Source organism: Salvia hispanica, chromosome 4 (assembly GCF_023119035.1).
Source record: "Salvia hispanica cultivar TCC Black 2014 chromosome 4, UniMelb_Shisp_WGS_1.0, whole genome shotgun sequence".
Classification (NCBI taxonomy): Eukaryota; Viridiplantae; Streptophyta; class Magnoliopsida; order Lamiales; family Lamiaceae; genus Salvia; species Salvia hispanica.
In genome coordinates, this window is record NC_062968.1 from 23,516,000 (window position 1) to 23,531,838 (window position 15,839).

At 33.5% G+C, this 15,839-nt stretch overlaps 1 protein-coding gene and 2 long non-coding RNA genes across 3 annotated transcripts; all 3 read left to right on the forward strand.

The window, feature by feature from the left end:
- The first annotated feature begins 1,031 nt into the window (after window positions 1-1,031).
- On the forward strand, window positions 1,032-2,583 carry LOC125217992. The gene is made up of 4 exons (XR_007175855.1): window positions 1,032-1,080; window positions 1,225-1,328; window positions 1,418-1,648; window positions 1,729-2,583. It is a non-coding gene; the product is annotated as an uncharacterized LOC125217992 (long non-coding RNA).
- A 6,275-nt stretch (window positions 2,584-8,858) lies between these two features.
- LOC125220702 lies at window positions 8,859-9,161 on the forward strand. Its single transcript, XM_048122851.1, has one exon. The coding sequence runs from the start codon at window positions 8,859-8,861 to the stop codon at window positions 9,159-9,161; it is 303 nt and encodes a 100-aa protein (XP_047978808.1).
- A 4,797-nt stretch (window positions 9,162-13,958) lies between these two features.
- On the forward strand, window positions 13,959-15,243 carry LOC125223569. The gene is made up of 2 exons (XR_007176742.1): window positions 13,959-14,459; window positions 14,888-15,243. It is a non-coding gene; the product is annotated as an uncharacterized LOC125223569 (long non-coding RNA).
- The last annotated feature ends 596 nt before the right edge of the window (window positions 15,244-15,839 follow it).

Sequence of the window (15,839 nt, forward strand, 5' to 3'; positions counted from 1 at the left end):
CTCTCTTATCTTTCCTACTTTTTTCATCTCTCCTATTTATTTAATATAAATTCTTAATCTCTGTACCCAAAAGTTTTGTCTCAACTTTTATGGGACGGAGGGAGTACATTATAATCACTATTAATGTTTTTTCTTTCTCTTATTGCTGACACGTGTTGGGAGTTTAATTTTGCAATTCAAAGATTTCTTTTTTGTTTTTCTTACGGCTTGAAAGAGCATCTCCAAAGGGAGAGGTAAATAGAGACGTAAACTAATATAACTACCATATTTACCTTTTTTTCATGAAAATCATTCTCCAAGGGAAGAGGTATTTGAGAAGGTATTAAACTTTTTTTTCATTTTGAAGAGGTATCTTTACCTCTCCATCAATAGAGAGGTAAAATTTTATAATTACCATATTTGTCTTTTTTTTTCATGAAAAACCATTCTCCAAGTGAGAAGATATCACACTTTATGTTTTTTAATGCATTTTGTACTATTATTCTATGTTTAAAAAATCATTTATCTTCCTATATACTCCCTCTGTCCCATTAAAAATGAAACGTTTTCCTTTTTTGGCTGTCCCATTAAAAATGAAACGTTTCCTAAAATGGAAACAATTCTATCTCTACTTTTTCATCTCTCTTACTTTACTCTCTCTTCTTTCACTCACAAAACAACACTACATAAAATCCCGTGCCGATCTCCAAATATTGCATTTTAAGTGGGACGGAGGGAGTACCTTTTTCCTTTAGAGTATATTTTTTTTAAAGGATATATTTCACTTTTTAAGAAGGTATATAGATGATATACCTTTTCTATATACCTTCTCCCTTAGAGATGTTCTAATAATACCTGTTGGATAATAGTTCTCCAATCAGTACTCCTAATATTTTTTTATTGGTTGCACACATCACTTGGTGCATGAATGAAATCAGTCTAACCTTAGCCATCACTCGCGAAATTAAACTCCCAACACGTGTCGGCAATAAGAGAAAGAAGGCTTGTTATTTAAACCAGCCTTTGCAACTCATCAAATTTCACACAAGAGCCAGCACTAAAGAGAAACTGTGCATCAACTCTCTCTACCAAAAGCAAAAGGTAATTAATTTTCGTCATGCAAAGCTCTAGGAAAACAACTTAGAAATATTTAAATTTAATTATTTAATTATCTCTTAGATTATTACTACTACTCTTTTGAAAGGTTTGATCGTAATTCATTTTTTCACCTTTTAATTCACGCAGATAAATGGATCCACATCACGATTTATACTTTACCGGAATGACTTTTTGTCACTTAACTTCGTTTGATACTCGGGTGTTGGAAGTGCGAGATCAAGGCAATATAGGTATTTCTTTCTTTCTTTCTTTCCTTTTTATTCATTTATTATTTTTACATGATTCCAACTTATATACTTGCAACCTTTTAATTTTGTAGCTACTGGTGGTATAGCTATTGCTATCGTCGACATTATTTATTTCTTATCCAAGTTGAAATATGGGTGGGCTGAAAATATAGTCGAACTACAAGACGTATATCGAAAACATGTTGTCGATAGACCCCAACAATGTTGAAGCTATTCAACAAAAACCACCACTTATGGTCACAGTTGAACTATATCCGAGTTTTAGGCGCTTTGCCGGACATCAACATAGTGGGCCTCCATCGGTGAGTGTTAAGTTGGTATTTTTTTTTTTAATTTATAAATTTATGATGTTATTAATATTTATATAATTTGAATTTTGTAGAGAATATATCAAGGGGAACACAATCTGGGATGCCGAGTATAGGTCACGTTGTCTTGGTAGTTGGGTATTCTAGTGGCGGACATACGGAGGGGCTTGGGGGTCCAATGGAACCCCAAACAATTTTGAAAGTTCCTATATATTACATATTTATACTGTACTTACCAAAATTTGACATAGCCCAGTTGGTTAATAAGTTGCTCTTTTATCCCAGAGATCTGGGGTTTAATTCCCAGCGCCGAAAATAGTTCCATTTTGTTATGTTTTTCAGCTTTCTCATTTCTCTATGTTTGGATATTCAGTTATGTTTTTCAATTTTCTCATTTCTTTATGTTTGCTTTTAGTAGATTTTCAATTTTGTATTTTAATTTTCACGTACTAAACACACTATTCTTAATCTCCGTGTCCAAAACAAGTGTCCCAATTAGCAAGGAACAGAGATATTATACTATAGTAGTAAATTTAATTTTAAAGTTATATTTTTATTTAAAAAAAATATTCTTCAATATTATTTAGCCTCATAAAAATATAGCATGTATTATATTGTTCGTATTGGGATTGTTTCTGTCTATATTGACACCAAAAATATGTAACAATTGTTACAGTAGTTTAGAACCCCCAGTATAAAAATCCTGCGTCCGCCATTGGGTATTTTTACGAGGCTGAGTTGGGACTATATTACTTGTTGAAAAACTCATGGGGAAAAAATGCAGGCTGTATGGGTTATGCAAAAGTTGTAAAATCATTTATTACTATCTTTCTGATATATATATCAGAAACAATTAATCTAGTGCATGACCCAAGAGCTGAATTGTAATGAAACTTTTTTATGTTATATGCTAGGTTGGTGTACCTATATGTTGTTCTATCCTTGGATTAATGTGTTTCAATTAGTAATTTTTTTCTCTTTAGTTCAAACTTTTGTATGGAGCTTAATATGCCATAATTTAGCTGCTTTTAAACCCCTAGTACATTTTTGTTCGTTTATATAATGATAAATCCACTAATCTTAAAAAATGAAGTTATTAATTATTTTGAGGTTCAATAGATTTATTTATATATATATATATATATATATATATCCCTATATAGGGGTGCGTTAGGCTCCTTTGCACCCTAAGTGTCCTATTTCCTTCTTAATCTCAGCCCTTGGATCCTTGAATTGGATGGTTGTGATCAATGCATTATTAGTCTATAATGTTGCATTATTATCCGCTGTGCATTATTAGAATGAAAATGTGCATTATTAGCCGCTGTGCATTATTAGAATGAAAATGTGCATTATTAAATGACACGTGGCATTAATCTAACCGTCAGATGACAAAATTGTGGGGCTAGGATTAAGAAGGAAAAATGACAAAAGATATGAAAAATATTTGAATACATCCCTATATAGGGGTATATATATATAGGTCCATGATCAATTGAAATTTTTTAGGCTAATTGAGAAATGAGATGCCATATCAGCCACTCAATTTTATTAAATGAGTTGTCCAGATTTTGCCACACAAAAAATATTTTTAGATTAATTTATTATGAAAGGATATAATATAAAATTCAATGAAAACAAATGAAAACAACCTCTATTGAAACAGTCTCCCGTGATTTCTGACCTCTCTACATTCTCTCTCTAAATCCCCTTCCTTCTCACCGCCTCCTCCGTGCTGAATCCGCCGCAGTTAATCGGAAAACCTTTGTCGTTGCAGCGGAGCTGTCGGCGATTGAAATCCTTATGACTGACGTCGGAGAATCCGATTCCAAAGAGAATCGAGGTGGATCCACTTGCATTCATCTTCCTCTCAACGGATTTTCGCAGGTGGTTCTGTAGAGACGCGATTCGTGCCTCCTTGGCGTCGATCTCGGCCTGCATTTGCTTCATGGTGATCTCGTACGTCTTCAACAGTGACTAACGCTCTTGAATCTCCGCCAGCATGAGCACCTCGTGCGGCGGCGACAAATCGATTTGTTGATTCACATAACGTTGCTTGAGATCGGAGAGCGCCTTCAGCTGGTCGACGACGGCTCGGTCCGGGGACCGAATGGCGTCGCGGTTGTACGGGATCCGAGACAATTGGAGCGTTTTCCAATTAAGATGGAGTTGTCGGCGATTGAGGTGGAGAAGGTGAGGAAGCCTTGATTTGCTCAAAGGCCAGACCACCGCTTCCACCGGAGGAAATTCCAAATTAAAGAAGAGAAATGTGAGTTTCTACTTTCTGATTATCGGATTTTCTGTTTGTAATTTCCTTTCTCGATTTTATGAATTCCACATTTTGATATACCAGAAATAGATATAGAACTGTAGAAGTACATTAGTTTGTTAGTATTTGTTTGATTAGGAATTTCGTTACTTTGGGTGATGGAATTGAAAATTAGGTTAAATAATTTGGGGGAAATGTTGGAGATGAAGAGGACTAACTTGTGTTGACATTTGATATACGCTATTGACATGTGTTATATGATCATAATCCCAGAACTTGTGTCAAATAAAAAAAATAAGATAAAATAGTTGTTATATTTTAATTACAAAAATTATTTTTGAGTTGTTGGCACTATATACGAGTTGTTGACAATCTATTGACATTTGATACGCAAGTTGTTGACATTTGATATTCTGGCTATTGATATATGAATTATAAGTGTTATTTTTTAGTTGTTGAAATTTTAATACGAATTGTTGACATTTGATATTCTGGCTATTGATATGTGAATTATAAGTGTTATTTTTTAGTTGTTGACATTTTAAACGATTAGGTCTTTTTTTTAAGGCTTGTGAAATCGAATTGGGGAAGATGCTTTTTTGTGTGTATTTTATCTAGGGGTTTGCGTTTAGCTGTTGGATACATTCCGTTTATGATTGCTTGCTTATGCAATTTGCATAATTTGAGAGATGAATCTGATTGGATTGCAGTTACCATGATAATTAATTTGCAACTTCTAAGGCTCTGCATATAGCTAATAAGATCAACTCTTCATCAACATTCCATGTATTGGAATCCTTTTTCCACCATCAGGTACATTGTGAATCTCCTACATCAGTTCTTAATCTTATAATTCATGAAATCTTGTGTGTGGTTAATTTTTTCAAGCGCGGTTGTGTAGTATAAAACTCGAATTACTTGGTTGAAGATTGCAATGCTGCATAACATGCTAACTGCACTTGAAATTGATTGATTGATTGAAAATTAAAACATGAACTATTTTATGGGAAGGTGACATTTAACAAGTCTAAAGCAGCTGTGAGGGAGCGTATATTAGACTTCGCAGCAAAGGCCCTTGGATCGTTGTCGTATTGTTCTGCAGTCAAATCCGGCTTCAACGACATGAATTATATGTAAAACATTGTTGTTGACATGGATTATATGTAAAACGTTGTTGTTGACATGAATTATATGTAAACCGTTGTTGTTGACATGAATTATATGTAAAACGTTGTTGTTGACATAAATAATATAGGTCGTTGACATGAAAATATTCGTTGTTGATATTAATTATTTGTAAAATGTTGTTGTTGACATAATAGTTGACATAAATAACATTTGATGTTGATATCGTGGTTGCCATAAATAACGTTTGTTGTTGACATCGTAGTTGACATAAATAATGTTCGTTGTTGACATCGTAGTTGACATAATGTCTTCGTAGTTGACATCGCGAAAATGACAATTATGCCCCCTAGTTGACATAATATTTGAGTAGTTGACATTGCGCGAAAATTGTGAATGAGTGGCTGAAAATGCATCTCAATTCTCAATTAAGCTAAAAAATCTCAACCTAACAAGACCCGTTGTTGATATTTGATTTTGCTCTCTATTGACATCTATTGTATGATTTTGTTTTTTAATTTTAAGATTTGTTTTCTAAGTTGTACACACTTTATACAAGCTGTTGACATTTGGTTATAAGTTGTTGACATTTCAATACAAGTTGGAGTCAGACTTGCCTCCGTGCTACTCGCTGATGAGGGCGTCCAGGCTGCCCCAGTCCTGCCTGGAGGGGTAATTACAATTACAATTCATGTTTTTAAGGTTAATTACAATTAAAAATCATGTCAACTATATATACTAGCCATGTCAACAACTAATATAATTATGTCAACTATGGTGCATATCGTGTCAACGGTACATACAAGTCATGTCAACTACGGTACATATCGTGTCAACTACACGTACAAGCCATGTCAACTATGGTGCATATCGTGTCAACGGTACATACAAGTCATGTCAACTACGGTACATATCGTGTCAACTACACGTACAAGCCATGTGAACTATGTTACACACTATGTCAACTACACGAACAAACAATGTCAATTACACATAGAAACCATGTAAACAACAATTATAAGCCATGTCAACAACAATCGGAGTTGTTTTTTAGTTGTTAACATATACTAAAAGTTATTGACATTTTCTTGTTAGTTGTTGATATTTGATTTTGCTCTCTATTGACATCTATCTTATGGTTTTCTTTATTAATTATAATATTTGTTTTCTGAGTTGTTGACACTTTATACAAGCTGTTAACATTTGGTTATAGGTTGTTGACATTTCAACCAAGTTGTTGACATTTCAATACAATTTGTTGAACTAATTAACATTTGATATAACTGCTAAGTTCAAAATTCAGAATCCACAATAATAGTTTAAAAACCCATCCAACTATATAATTTAAGATTACTTACACATGGTGATGTAGTCATATAATTTAAGATTACTTAAACATATAATTTAATTATGCTAAATTATAATTCATGTTTTTAAGGTTAGTTACAATTAAAAATCATGTCAACTATATATATACTAGCCATGTCAACAACTAATATAATTATGTCAACTATGATGCTTATCGTGTCAACGACACATACAAGTCATGTCAACTACGGTACATATCGTGTTAACTACACATACAAACCATGTCAACTATGTTACATACTATGTCAACTACACACAGAACCATGTTAACAACAATTATAAGTCATGTCAACAACAATTATAAGCCATGTCAACTACACATAGAACCATGTCAACAACAATTATAAGCCATGTCAACTACACATAGAAACCATGCCAACAACAATTATAAGTCATGTCAACAACACGTACAAATCATGTCAACAACAATTACAACCAAATGTCAACTAAACTTTCAATCCATGTGAACAACAATTCAATCATTTTATAAAAACAATATACTATTTAATCTTAGTTTTAGTTATTTTATTTTAACAATATTCTTTCTTTCTCTTTCCCTTTCTCTTGTTGCTTTTATTTGTTCGTTTCAACTTGTGCGTCATCCATTGGGCCAGCAGCTGGTGGTGAGATAGGAGAGGCTGGTTCATTATTCTCATCACCCATTGTGTCCTCTTTTGTTCTTTTTACTTCTTTTTCTTTAGCACCCTATTGAATTCGTAATTTATAATTAATATCAAATTAATTTGAATTAATTCTAAATAACAAAAAATAAGATTTGGCTCACCCCTTTAGGATCATAACCTGGCGGTGTAGGGATATTTTCTCTGTTTCTTTCTTTTGTATACTGATCGTAAATTAGTTCTACAATGTTGTATATAAACTGTAGGAGTAATCTATTGTTAACTCAGAGAAACATATGTAAACAAAATGATGTACTTACTTCATCAAAGAAATGTCCAAATTTAAAAGTTGGAAATTCAGTCAAATCTTCAAGAACTTCCTTTTCTTTTTCAGCAATAACTATTGATTCAGATATTGTTTTCAAGTGATCAAAAGTATCAGGCTTGTCTTGAAGGAACGTCTTGGACAAATGAAGAAACTTGTCGGCCACAGATTCAAGTGGAGTCCGTTTGGCTTCCAAGTGCAGATCTAGCCATATCACACATCAATCCAAATAAAAAATTAGATTTGATGTGTGAGGGAGCTTCTTTAAGGACCCTGACAAGATTGATCTTCCCGTAATTCATGTGATTAATGTTTTTCACTACATTCTGTATGAATTCTTTTGGGAGTAGGTTTTGGGAAGACCCAACACCACTGTCATCAACATCAGGCATTTGTTGTTGAGACACTTGTTCTTCCTCAATGGACCCAACTTCACCGCCAACGACTGCCTTTCTCTCCACCACGATATCATCTCCCGTCTCCTCCCCCATTACATCCTCTGGTCCAAAACATACAGTATATATATATGTACCACATCATTCATTCATTTATTCATTCAGGAAAACGCTTCATATTTTGGATTGGAGTGGAGCCACAGCTGTGCCTCACCGAAACACACCTCATCAAAGAGCTTCTGTCCAAATACAGCAGTCTCTCCGGGAAATCCTCGCTCCAGCAGCAGGGCTCCAAGCATTTCATCGGCCGCGGCCTCTTGAATATCGATTAGTGAAATCGATCCTGTTTATAATGTGAATATCACTATGTCAACAGTCATTCAAACAAGCATACACTATGTCAATATCTTGTTTATAATGCACAGTCTAATTAGTGAAATTGATCTTGTTTATAATGTGAATATAACTATATCAACATCCATTCAATTGTATGAATGGTTTGAAGATTAGCAAATTTTGCAGCGAGAGCTTTAGAGAGAGTTTTAGGATATGATATGAAATACAATTTTATTTTTTCCACCATTTTATTAATGAAATGACAATTATACCCCCGTGTTGACATAATATGCTGGCTGTTGACATTTCATGAATTTTGTGGATTAATGGCCCATATTGCATCTCATTTCTTAATTAAGGTAAATAATCTCAACCTAACAAGACCATATATATATATATATATATATATATATATATATAAGATTGTGATCAATTGAGATTATTTAGGCTAATTGAGAAATGAGATGCAATATCAGCCACTCATTTTTATTAAATGAGTGGTCCAGATTTTGCCACACAATAAATATTTTTAGATTAATTAATTATGAAAGGGCAGAATGGTAATTTCATATTACTATCCCCATCCGCCTCTCATCACCTCTGTAATTCCTTCTGCCATCTCTATTCACTCTAGATTCACCCAATTTTTCTCCTCAAAGTAACCCAATCTTTCTCATCTCGCTACTCAATTTTCAAATCCAGTTGTTTCATGCCATAATTGAAACTTGTTTGTAGCTCAAAATTCAAATCCAGTTGTTTCTCTTCAATGGCATTTGATAATTTGATGGCGATGGAGCAGCCATGGATGTTCCGCCCCCAATTCGGCGACGCTTGGATCGCCGACATCTTTGCCAAGGAAACCGATACCCTAACAAAGGCTCTGCAGAAATCGATCTCCACGACCTCGTCCGCCGGCGACGCCTTCTCCGCTGAGATGGCCTTCGCCAAGCCCTCTCCGCCGACCCCCTCCGATGGCTCCGAGAACGACGCTGCGGTGTCGAAGCAGCCCTCTCCTGTCGCCGCAAAGGAGAAACAACAGCCTTCCGATGCGTCTTCTTTCAAGAAGTAGCTGCAGGAAATGCAAAAGCAGCTCGAGAAATTGAAGATCGAGAAGGAGCAGACCGATGAGATGTTGAAGGCCAAAGAGAACAGCTCGAGACTCGAGATCGGGAGAAAGAGAAGCTCAAAATTGAGCTCAGGAAATTACAGAAGATCAAGGAGTTCAAACCTACAGTGGTTAGCCCTAATTCGATTAATTGCTTTCGCAATAGCTCAATTGCACAATTGCGTTTCATCTCACCTTGATTACCCCTATTTCAGTTGATTTTAAAATTGCTTAATTGCATTTCATCTACCATGTTTTAATCCGAATTCATCTATTTGAGACATCCCCAAATTTAGTTGAATCACTAATACTTAGAGCTGCAATTCTTAATCTGCAACAAGAGTTGAGCTTCTTTTGATTCTTTGAGCTGAATTTGGTTTTGCAATTTTTGGATATCTATTTTCAATTTTCATCACTCTCTGTCTTCATTAACCAACCATGGTTAGGTTGTCTAGAGAGAGAGAGAGAAAATTGGGAGAAATTCCAATTTTTACAAGTTCGTTGACATTAATTATATAGGTCGTTGACATAAATTATATAGTTCGTTGACATAATAACGTTTGTTGTTGTTTGTTGACATAAATTATATGTAAATCGTTGTTGTTGACACAAACAATATGTCGTTGACATGAAAATATTTGTTGTTGACATTGATTATTTGTAAAATGTTGCTGTTGACATAATAGTTGACATAAATAAAGTTTGTTGTTGACTCGTAGTTGACATAAATAACGTTTGTTGTTGACATCGTAGTTGACATAATGTCTCCGTAGTTGACATCGCGTGAGTTGTTCACATTTTAATACGAGTTGTTAACATTCGATATTCTCGGTATTGATATGTGAATTGTAAGTGTTATTTGTTAGTTGTTGACATTTTAATACGAGTTGTTGACATTCGATATTCTCGGTATCGATATGTGAATTGTAAGTGTTATTTTTTAGTTGTTGACATTTTAATACGAGTTGTTGACATTCGATATTCTCGGTATTGATATGTGAATTATAAGTGTTATTTTTTAGTTGTTGACATTTTAATAAGTGTTATTTTATTGAATTTTGAAGATTTGAAGATTTGAAGATTTGAAGATTTGAATGTTGAAGATTTGAAGATTTGAATGTTGAAGATTTGAAGATTTGAATGTTTGAAGATTTGAAGCTAGAGTTTTAGAGGGGATTTTAGAAAATGATTTCAAATACAATTTAATGAAAAGACAATTATACCCCCGTGTTGACATAATGTGATAGTTGTTGACATTAAGTTAATCTTGTGAATTAGTGGCTGAGATTGCATCTCATTTCTCAATTATGCCCAAAAATCTCATCCTAACAAGACCCTATATATATATATATATATGCAACATTACAAACTTTTATTCATTTCTTCAAGTGCAAAATCCTTCACAGAATAGTCCACACACTCTCCACTGTGAATGTTGCTATATACTCCCTCCGTCCCATTAAAAATGAAACATTTTCCTTTTTTGTTTGTCCCATTAAAAATGAAACGTTTCCTAAAATGGAAATAACTCTATCTCTACTTTTTCATCTCTCTTACTTTACTCTCTCTTCTTTAACTCACAAAACAACGTTGCATAAAATCCTGTGCCAATTTTCAAATATTTCATTTTAAGACAGAAGGAGTATGTGATATTCTTGAAATAATTGAATCAATAAATTAGCTTTCATCATGTTAAGTTGTTGGGTGCCAATTGTCATAAAAAGCAATACGGCAGAAACAAAAGATGACTCAACATATCACATGCATAGATCCAATTGACTTCCAATCAATATACTATGGGGTAAGGTTAAAAAATATTTACCCGATGGATTTAGACCATCATGTATTAACACTCTATAATTCTTGCCCAATACCACTCCTAGAATAGCCAATTGAAACTCTAAAATACTTATCAGTAACCTTTCCACAAATTAATTTGCAAACCACAAACTAACTAACAAACAAATAAATAATTTAATTACTTGTCAACATTCACTATAGAACAAGATTGAAATTGTTAGATAAAAATTAAAAATTAGAAATTTCAATAACATTTTTTAAGAATTTTGTGAAATTAGAAATTTTAATAGTAACTTTTATTAATGTATTAGAATTAAACAAAATACTATATGTACATCGAAACGAGCCCAAAGGGCCCATCTCTATAATCATATGAATAATCTTGGTGTTCAAATATGGCTTAAGAAACCAAAAATCTCTTCCAGCTTAGTTTGCAAACTCTTACATAGTTTTTGAATAACAGCATTTGTACAATATCTCAATCACCAAAATTCAAAGCAGAACAAGAACAACATCAACATTTTGGTTTAGAGCATAATACATAGTTTACGTGAATATGACACGAAATGTGATTATGAGCAGGAGCTAGTGGTGTTTGATTGCGCCAATGGAAAGTTGAAGCATCTTGGCATCGCTAGCCATGTCGATGATCCAATGATGTTTCCATTTCATGAGAGCTTTGTTCAACTCAATGGGATTTCATGTCTTGAGGAGGTGAAATTCCTTCTGATCCAAACTTTTTCTGTATTTTTTTGTATAAATAAATTGTTAAGGTTTGCCATATATGGATGAGTATTAATGTGTATATTATTGATTCAACTTGATCATAAGTTTGTGAAAGAAGAAAAAGATGAAGACATGACTAAAGCAGATGGACACTATTGATTCGTCTTGTTCGTACTTCCTCTCGGCTTGGGAAACCTCTTCTTCTTCATCGTTCTCTCTTGACCTTTTGATTTACAATTGTTTTGTTTTAATTCTTATTTTTTGGGTTATTTATCCACTCCACACACCGTATTGGATAATTAGTAGTATCAAATAGTATAAAATATATCGTATAGATATGTTGGCTTGAAGAATGTCAAATATTAAGCCCACATAAGATTTTTTGCCTCCGAAACATGCTCAACTAATCGTATAACGATCAGAATCATATCATTAGACAATTCAACGATTACAGTTTCCATCTGTTGACCGCAAGTAAGATTTTGAGTTAGAACCAACGATTTTGATTTTAACCATGTAACATTAGAAACTTATGGGGCTAATTTTCAAAATTGCTCATGCTATTGGCTAAAATTCAAATGGGCCTGATAGGAAATTAGAAATAATAGCTTGGGCTCCCTCTAAAACAAAATAAAAGTAGAGACACAAAAGGTTGAATAAAAATTTACATTTTATACGTCATATGTCAAGTTCATTGATTTTTGTTATTTTCTTTTACATGGTTCAAACTCCTCCACAGGTCAATTAAGTTTGATGTCAAATTTTCGAGTCTACCACATACTATCAAAGTTGTAAGACAAATTCATATACTAAAAAGAGCCAACTAAAATGAAGAAAGATAATAAAAATGTTAGAGGTTTATTTATCTATTATAATTACATTAAAATAAATGTACTCATAAGCACACTTTCAAATTGCACTCGTTTTTCGGGCAACGGCGAGAAAAGCACGCAATCGAGTGCTTAAACTCCATTAGTAGCGCTAAACTTATCAGAAACAATTAACTGAGTGCATGACTCAAGTGCTAAATTGTAATGAAACTTTTTTATGTTATATGTTTTGTTGGTGTACCTATGTATGCTGTTCTATCCTTGGATAAATGTGTTTCAATTAGTAATTTTTTTCTCTTTAGTTCAATTTTTTGTATGGGGCTTAATATGCCATAATTTAGCTGCTTTTAAACCCCTTGTACATTATTTGTTCGTTTAAGTGATATAGAAAGATGGACAGAAAAAAAGTAGTACTATAATGCTAAATCCACTAATCATAAAAAATGAAGTTATATATGCTACATTACAAACTATTATTCATTTCTTCAAGTGCAAAATCCTTTCACAGAATAGTCCACATACTCTCCTCTATTAATGTAGCTATATTCTTGAAATAATTGAATGAATAAATAGCTTTCACTATTTTTAAGTTGTTAGGTACTAATTGTCATGAAAAGAAATATAGCAAAGACAAAAGATGTCTGCAATATCTCACATAAACTTAATTTTTATTAGATGCAATCAGCTTGAATCATTTTCCCTTTTGAACTTAGCTTCAAATGACTTCCATCAATTATCATAAAAAGCAATATAACAAATACAAAAGATGTGTACAATATCTCACATGCACTTAATCTTCATTGAATGCAATCCGCTTGAATCTTTCCCTTTTGAACTTAGCTTCAAATGACTTCTATCTATTGTTAGGTACCAATTGTCATAAAAAGCAATATAGCAAAGACAAAAGATGTCTGCAATATCTCACATGCACTTAATCTTCATTGAATGCAATCAGCTTGAATCTTTCCCTTTTGAACTTAGCTTCAAATGACTTCAATCTATTGTTCGGTATATAAAAAGCAATATAGCAAAGACAAAAGATGTCTCTGCAATATCTCACATGCACTTAATCTTCATTGAATGCAATCAGCTTGAATCTTTCCCTTTTGAACTTAGCTTCAAATGACTTTAATCTATTGTTCGGTATATAAAAAGCAATATAGTAAAGACAAAAGATATCTGCAATATTTCACATGCACTTAATCTTCATTGAATGCAATCAGCTTGAATCTTTCTTTTGAACTTAGCTTCAAATGACTTCAATCTATTGTTAGGTACCAATTGTCATAAAAAGCAATATAGCAAAGACAAAAGATGTCTCTGCAATATCTCACATGCACTTAATCTTCATTAAATGCAATCAGGTTGAATCTTTTCCTTTTGAACTTAGTCCAAATGGCTTCAACCAACATCCCCTCGTAACTATCATTCAATTCAATCAATATACATTTGGGGTGGGTAGAGTAAAAAAAATTTTAGTCCGACTAGGCGTAATCCGATTAGTGTTGATCCGAAACTCGCTAAGCTGGCGTGATTGAGAGCCTTACTGGTTATAGGTTCCCAACTAATCCTAGGAAACGAAAATCTCAACAATTAGATTGGTTGTATCAATTTCTATTTGTTCCAAATTATTAGACTATCATGTTTTCTCACCCACTATAATTCTTGGCCGTGGGCCATTTAGGGAGCCCAATTGGGTGAATATAATTCTATTCATTCTGATTTTCCTGAAATTCTGAGTATGCCGCCGCTTGAGGATTCCCCGCAATTCAAATATGGCTTGCTTCAACCCTACTTTAGCATGGAGAGATTTGTCGGTACATACGATGATCGTAAATCCTACTGTCTCTAACCGATTACACCCAATGCAAGTATTTCTTCCGGCTAATTCGAGAGAGCAGGGTAGGTAATTAATTCAATCTCCTCTTTTCTTAAATTAGGGTTTATTTTCCCCCAATTCGCTGATTATATCGTTTTTTCGCAATTAATTTGAAATTTCTGCTAGGGATATGATATTGCCGATTATATCGTTTTTCGCAATTAATTTGAAATTTCTGCTAGGGATGGAGTATATGATATTGCCGATTATATGGTTTTTTCGCACTTAACTAGGGATATGATTTTGTTTCCTACCCTTGTTTCATTATGAAATGGGGGTTGGTGGACCGCTTGGCAATGACGTTATGCTGGCTAATCTTAATTTTCGAGACACCTTGAGGGTAAAGATGGACGTTATAGTTGCCAAAATTAATCTTGACACCATGGTTAGTATGTTTACGAGTGTGTGTATGTGTGTGTGTGTTTTAATACAGTATGTTTTTTGTACTGATGCAGAATCATGGAGAATAGTATTTGAAGGATAGTTTTGTGAACATTGTGGGGAACATGTTTCATGGGTTGAGCCTTGTAACATCTACTGTGAAGCAAATTGATTGTGATTATAACCATGTTGGTGTTGTAAACACTGTCCAAGCAATGGTATCAATAGCAACAAGTCGTGAAGAATTCTATAAGTTTAAACCTTCTGGGTCCCCAGTGGATTGGGAGTGAGAAGCACAACTGCATTTTGTATGCAAGTATTTTGCAAGAATGTTTGATCATCTTGAATTGTGGCTTACTATCTGTATTTTGCCAGGAATGATTGATCTTCAACTTAGTTGTGCTTCAATTAAAATGATCTTCTTCTGTCTTGTGTTAATGTCAGTGCGAAAAAAGCTTAGTACTACAAAACATCAAGTATTTTATCTTAGTACATTGCAAGTGGTACCTATTACTATGATGTTGTATATGGTGTTGCTTTTCATTCCATTAAAAACCTTCGCGTTGTAATTTTTTATTTTTACAATCTAAGTTTTCACATGAGTAATCAAGGGATGAGCGTGACAATGTTTCCGAACCACTAATCTTCGTCGTTCTCTCTTGACCTTTTGTTTACAATTGTTTTGTTTTAAATTCTTATTTTTTGGGTTATTTATCCACCTAACACACCATGTAACATTAGAAACTTATTTTTTGGGTTATTCATGCTATAGGCTAAATAAAGTTTTGGGCCTGACATGAAATTAGGAATAATAGCTTGGGCTTCCTCTAAAATTCAACAAAAATTATTCACGAGTGTGCTTTGGATTAATACGTGGACGGTGTGAGATTAATTCTTCCTTCAGTTATTATGTCAGCGGCGTAGTATTATAAATAAAAATTAGTGCATTTTATACGTCATATGTCAAGTTCATTGTTTTTTGTTTTTTGTTTTTTGTTATCTTCTTTTACGTGGTTCAAACTCCTC

Coding starts and splice junctions, on each gene's coding strand:
- LOC125220702 (XM_048122851.1), top strand. CDS start 8,859: ATGGCATTTGATAATTTGATGGCGATGGAGCAGCCATGGATGTTCCGC.